Source organism: Rhagoletis zephyria, unplaced genomic scaffold (genome assembly GCF_001687245.7).
Source record: "Rhagoletis zephyria isolate East Lansing unplaced genomic scaffold, Rhagoletis_zephyria_1.1 Rzeph_scaffold_01752, whole genome shotgun sequence".
Classification (NCBI taxonomy): Eukaryota; Metazoa; Arthropoda; class Insecta; order Diptera; family Tephritidae; genus Rhagoletis; species Rhagoletis zephyria.
In genome coordinates, this window is record NW_016158836.1 from 64,381 (window position 1) to 71,234 (window position 6,854).

The 6,854-nt window shown below is 38.9% G+C and overlaps 1 protein-coding gene across 1 annotated transcript; it reads right to left on the reverse strand.

The window, feature by feature from the left end:
• Positions 1-308: 308 nt before the first annotated feature.
• On the reverse strand, positions 309-6,534 carry Vps15 (vacuolar protein sorting 15). Its single transcript, XM_017618956.1, has 15 exons — positions 6,074-6,534; positions 5,829-6,009; positions 5,549-5,719; positions 5,213-5,493; positions 4,565-5,144; positions 4,246-4,441; positions 3,963-4,181; positions 3,408-3,888; positions 3,231-3,345; positions 2,937-3,150; positions 2,681-2,872; positions 2,113-2,569; positions 1,617-2,046; positions 1,098-1,273; positions 309-1,029 (listed from the first exon to the last, which is right to left on the reverse strand). The coding sequence occupies exons 1-15, from the start codon at positions 6,160-6,162 to the stop codon at positions 795-797; spliced, it is 4,017 nt and encodes a 1,338-aa protein (XP_017474445.1). The 5' UTR covers positions 6,163-6,534; the 3' UTR covers positions 309-794.
• Between the last annotated feature and the right edge of the window lie 320 nt (positions 6,535-6,854).

Sequence of the window (6,854 nt, forward strand, 5' to 3'; positions counted from 1 at the left end):
GGATAAAAACATACGTATATGCGAAAGCAAATTTATCTGTTTAAATGAACACCACCAATATTTCTTGCAAACACACATCGATTTGAATAATTTATTTCGCCTCCGACACAGCATTGTTTTCGTACAAAATAACGCAAAAAAGCTTACTCTTTCGTTTTTAGGCATGCCATTGTTACGAATTTCGAAAGTTCGAAAATACGATTCGGATTGCAGCATACTATTCCTACGATTCGTAGCAAAATCCGAATACGAAAGAGTTGCAGAATAGGGGTGTTAGTATCAATTTTCTTTATGTCTACGTATATTTTCTCTTGTTTTAATGTTATATTTAATGAACCGACTTCATTTTTGTGTGTATATTAATCAGATACTTGCTTTAACAAAACTCGACAGGTCAGCACGATCGTACTCGTCGAGGAGCCATTTTGAACTGTTGGGGGTTATATCTTAATAAATTTGATATTTTATTGAATGTTTCACATACGTACATAAACATATACATACAATACATAAAGTAATAGCAGTTTTGCTCACTTTTTCATGAATTAAAATTAAAATGGATCAACATGAAAAACAAAATTTTCAGAATTATCGCCGTTTTTAAACGAAACTTTATGCATCATTAAAGTATGTGTTAGACACAAAGTGCATTTGAGATGATATATGACGAATCACAGACATACGTACATGTACCGATGTGCATATACATATGTACATATGCATAAAAAATATTTAAAATCTATACAGTGCATTTGTGTATGATTAATAATTTATAAATAAAAATAAATATTTGTCTACTTCCATAACTTGATAACACCATCACGCGCAGCAGATGCAATAAAGATCTGTCCTTTATCCGTTTTACACATTAATAAATCAGTGATGGCATCATGGTGACATGGCGACGGCATATCTGGTCCCGAACGAGGATTTTCCTCCATTGAACAGCTTGCTGAATTTATATCTGACGGATTACTCAATGAGGCTGTTTGTTCGAAAATTACTTGACTGCCGTCAATCATCTGTGAACTGCGAATAGAAACGCGTAAATATATAGTGAATATGTTTGCATACAAAAATTCACAAGATCTGCGTACTCATAGTTGAATGAAACGTCTTCAAGATTGTCTTTGGCAGCAGGTACTTTCAGTGATGAATTCTTAGGCTCGTTCAGGTCCCAATAACGTATACGTTGATCTGAGCTGCCAGTTAGTATGAATGGTGTTTTGTCCACTACACCGCTCAAAATCCCACATGATGTCGATGTTTCATTCTATAAGATAAACGATACCATTACTTATGGCCCTACTGTGTATGGCGACTGATAGCCGATGGGCAACCATATACTAAAGTTCGCATTACGTATGGCTACTGGCTACTGACTGTCGGCAACTGAGTCTAGTAGCGGAATTTTCTGTCTCCCGCTAACGAGGATTTTGTTATTTGTTCATATAAATTGTTCAACACATTGGAGCACAGTTGCCAATTACTTGGGAAAAGTTCGGAGATTATTCGCTACACATAATACAAATTACGATACCGGCAAACATGGCTACTAGACCAGTAAGTAGACCCCAGTCGCCATACATAATAGGGCCATTAGTTAGTTATATTACTGTGTGGGTATTTGAAAGCACAGATGCTGAACTGGCCCACAATACTGTTTGGCGATGACCCGTTTCAATATTCCACAAAGAGACTTCATTATTCGACTGTGAGGCTGAAATTAAATATGAAGGTTCTGTTGGATGGCAGGCAACTTTGCGTATCCTCGACCCAGTGGGATGTTTAATTTCGGCAATTGGCAGTTGGAAACGCAAATCCCAACAAATATGTTTTCCACCACTAGTGCCGGTAGCTAACCACGAGCCAGCTGGGTCAACGCATATTGTTGTTATAACACCATGTTGCAGTTCATTCTCTAAACGCCAAACGGGCTTTTGCACCCGTGTATCCCATCCAACGATGGCGCCATATACCGTGGCATAGATGATAACGCTTTGATCATAGGTTTGCATATCCACAACGGGTCCATCGCTTTGGTCACTACAAATAAATCAATTCAATAATTAGTCAAAATTATTCCGGCTTTCAAATGTACAAGTAGTTTACTCTTCGTCTAAATGCAATGCTTGTTGCAACGCCATTTTTGATGAATTCCTATCAATACGCATAATTAATAAACTGCCATCCTTGCCACCAACTGCCAACGACTGACCGCTGTCGCAAGCAACCAGTGAATAAATCGGTGTATTAGCTGAGTAAACTTGACGCGACCTATTGATGCCCTGATTGACATTCAATTTATTACAATCCCAAAGCCTCACTGTGCCATCAACGCTGCCACTTGCGAAGATAGGACCGTTCGGCCTTAACGATGTCATTCTAATTACTGACTCGGAATGTTCGTGAAGATGAGCTATCATCGTGCCATTAAGAGACCAACCTGGTGGATAGGACGAGTTTAGCCTTTCGTTATGGCTGTGATGTGAAAATGCTAGCATACTGTAACGAGTTTTAAAGGAATATCGCAGTGCGTCTAAATCTTTTCGGCACTCCGACGAACGTTCTGTAGAACAGAGAAATATATGTATATATATTAATTGAAATGCGACTGAACGATTGCATATATGTACATATGTAAACGATAATAAGATTACATTTTTTTTTATGAACATACCTTGCCAATAGTTGCGTTCAGGCATTGTATACTCTCCGAGTGAAGTGGCGGCGCTAACTATTGGTGCCTGTTGAACAACACCGCCCACTATGGTAATGCCAGTCGGTGGGCTGCCAGCCGCGCCGCCAAGAGACGAGATAGCAGCATCCGATGCAGTTGATGCAGTGGCAGATAGAATCCCTTCACTTGCGCCTAAATGAGCATTTCATTAAAAATTACAAAAAATACAAAAGTAACGAATGGTTAGCTTTCTTACGTGCTTCCTGTGGCGATTTTGCTAGCTTCTCAACTAGTGGGTAGTCATGGCATTGCACATATTTGGGGTTAATCACTATACGACCATTACCGGAGAAGGGCTCATCCACATCTTGCTGCGATTTATGCTTAAGTTTGAACCAATAAGGCTGAAAGGCGAGAAGCTGCATTTCCACCAAATCATTAAGACCTTCTGAGGTCAAGCGGCAAAAAAGCTGTGAAGCGAGGAAAACAAACGTTTGTTAATAGAATGTTAGTAAGAATTGCTTATTAAAATAGTTGGGACATTTCTCACATTTCGTAAAGCTTGGCTGGATTCATCAAGTTGGTGCAGATTTGCTTGCCTTGGGTTATTGCGAGCTTTGGCGCGAGCTTCCAGTTCTTTCACAAACATCTGAATGTCGTTAAACCTAAAATAAATTTTAAACCCATATGATTTACCAAGCAAAAACAAAAAAGGACATTAGCTTACCTCAATATACTGTCGTAAATTTGTTGGGGAATAGGTGGCTGCAAACAATCCAATAGCAAGTCTGGCCTTTCGACTTGAATTAAAGGCATTTTTAGAAACTTGCTTATCGCCGGCATTATCTTTACATGCACATCTATGGCACTCAATGTGCGTGCCGCTGTTGAGATCATGCCACAAATTTCGTGCCGTATCCACAAGTTAGGATGACATAAATAACAAGCAGTTTCCTTAATAACCTCGGTGATTGTTGGCTTCTTAATATGGCCTAATTCTATGAGAGTAGTGATAGCACGTATTGCCTTGCTTATGACAAACTCTTCACGGTCCGTAAAGCCCTGCTGCAAAAGAGGCACGAGTATATCGGATGCCTGCCAACCAACATAGCCAGCAACACCGGCAATGTTATCATAGAATGAGCCGCGCAAATTTTTATCCTCATCATTTAGGAATGTCATTATGTGAGAAAGTATAATATCATTAGCTGGACGGTGTGGAATATGCCAAAAAAAATCAAAATGCTTTAAGATGCTTGCTTGGAAAGTAGTGTAAACAAACCTTTCTCTTTGCCAAAGAAGCCGCATAAATCACAAATCCCTGATTCGATGAGTGTTTGCTTAACAATTGGCCTTGCATCAGTTAGAAGGCTTAATACGTTCTGCTGGATTATGTCATGCAATGCATTTAATTCAGCCTCATATCTGCGAGCGGGCATATCATTCGGTGCATTACGTTGGGTCTCCTCCAAAAAGTAAATCGCGATTTTGGCGAGTTTGGCTGTGAAAAATATTCACATTAAATTAGGAATATTCTATAACTTACCTAAATAACTTGGGCTCACCAATATTTCGTGCAAACGCTACGCGCACAATAACAGCGCTCGGCTCTCCCGACAGTTTTGCTATGGATGGCAAAATATATTCGGGGAAAACATTTGCATCACTAAGCGGTATATGCCTGACCATGCTGAGGCAAGCCGTAAGCGTTTCAATTGCTTCGACTTGAACTTTTGCTGAGGAGTTTTGTGCCAGATAAAGCTGGAAAAATGAATTGAAATTTAGTCAAAAATTCTTAAATAATTTTACTTTTATTTGTTAATAGCATTTTGTTTTTGGCTGAATAATCCCAACAAGAAGGAAGACTTATCTATCTATACTTACAATATAAGGCAATATGCGATCCAAAATTGTATCTGATGTTGTGTAATTGCAAAGCTTTTGTAGAATTTCAAGCGAACAAATTTTTGTATTAGATTGCTTCAGGCCACGTATGCAGGAGGTAACTACCGTGATTATTAAAATTAGGCCATCTTGCTCAGCTGGTAAACGTGGACATATCTTTTCAATGCATCGAGCTCCTGCTACATCGCCTTCATCTGGCGTTAAATCAGTGACATTGGTTAGTACTGTGATACAATGACCAATGTCGGAATGTAGACGTAAAATTTTATCATCTGGAGACATTATTGGCGATGACGAAAACATTTGCAAATAGGATTGCAGAAAAGAGTAAAAGTATTCCGGAAATAGACGACCACGTTCTTCGTCCAAATAATCTTCAGCACTCTTGCGGCACGTGGAGTTTAAGTTTATCATGGAGGAAAGCAGCGAATGCAAATGCTCGTTTTCAATACTTTCCAAATGTTTAGTCACTAAGTCATTATCACCGCTACGGTAAGCGAGTAGCTGGGATAGTTCGAACGGTGCGGCACCCTCCGTCCATAGCTCCAAAAGCGCGCAACTGAAAAAAATAAGCGTTTTTTTTGAGTATGACGGTGTTGGTGGTATCTTGATTAGCAAATAGTTTACCCTGCAGAGAATATGTCCATAGCTGGCGTCAATGTATTATCAGATATGTAGGGCCCCAAGCGTACTAAGGAATCAGTAGGAAGCATAGCGCCATAGCCTTCTGCATCATCAGATGAAAAAGACACGAAACGTTCAGGTGCAATATAACACGTACGTCGTCTACTTGTGTCAAAGAAATACGTATAGTCCGCGGGGTTATCTTCTGGGAGGTAAGTAGGTTTAAAGGAAGCAAAGTCAGATAACAAAACCCAATTCCATGAAGTTATTAATATATTCTCAAGCTGTTGGATAAGAAATTGTTTGAATATAGTTTTCGTTATACGATATTTCAGTAACCTTTATATCGCCATGACAAATTTTTTGCTTGTGGCACTGATTTAGAGCACAAAGAATTTGAAATGTAATCCACTTTTTCTCTAGAGTTGTGAGGAATGGACGCGTGGAAACGCGGTCGTACAAGCTATTCTTTACGTATTCACGCATTATATACGCGGCTTTATCAGTTAACTATTTAATGAGCAAAGAATGCCTTATTAATTTCACACAATTACGCATATGTATATATATTTATGTAAATACGTTCATAGATATCTTCAACATTACGTTCGCTACTTACCACTACCCTCTGAAAGGGTAAGCAATTAACTGCATTGGCTAGTGTCTTCTTAATGTATTCCAAACGTTCCTTGTGATTTTCCAGCGGCAGCGTAGGATCATGCCTTACGAAGACTTTCACTACCACTAAACCTTCCTCGGATTTCGCTTTAGCCACTTTGAAGAAGCGTGTGCTACCCATGCTGCACAAGGTATTATTTAAATTATTATAAAAGAACGACTTGCAAATGCTGATTTTTCACTCACTTTGATTCGAAAATAATTTCGGAGCCCGAGAAATAGTGATCCATTGGGTAAATTTGCGACGGTGCTATACCCACCAGCTGATTACCCATCTTGCTGGTCGAGGTTGGAAAATCGTTGTCTAAGGGTATATCTTTATTTGATACTCAAAAATATTGTGATAACACTCGTTTTTTATATTAAACGTCGTAATTTTATTTTTACAGCAAAAATGACGCTGGAGTACCAAAAAATGTTTACCTGGAAAACCTGTTATGAATTTGAGTCAGCTGTTTTCTTTCACCTGGGCTTGATGCAGTGTTGGTAAGCGTAGTCCGAGAAGGAAATACGAATTTTGCCGTGGCTGATGCTAAAAGCGCGTTTCCATGTCGTGCAAATTGAGCAATTTCGAAACTATTCCCAATTTCAGCAGGAATTGCGATACGATACTCAATTTGGCCATATGAGCCATTCTTTTTGAAGTCGGACGGATTTCGTTAAAAATTATCTCATGTCTCCGATTCGCTTCAAATTATTTTTGTGGGTTCTATACATGAAATAAGCTAACACGTGTTCTAGGAATCTTTTTCTTCTTTTTTTTTCTTCGGATATATGATTTGTTAAAGGTTGCATTTTTCCGTGATTCTGACTAATCATGTACTTCTTCAAATCGTTATATCTCGGGTTCTGCTGGTCGTAGAGACTTCATCTTATCGTAATTTTAAAGCTAAAGTCTCTACGATGGGCAGAACCCGAGATATAACGATTTGAAGNCAGCTTCAATGATCTATGTGGCATGCTTTGT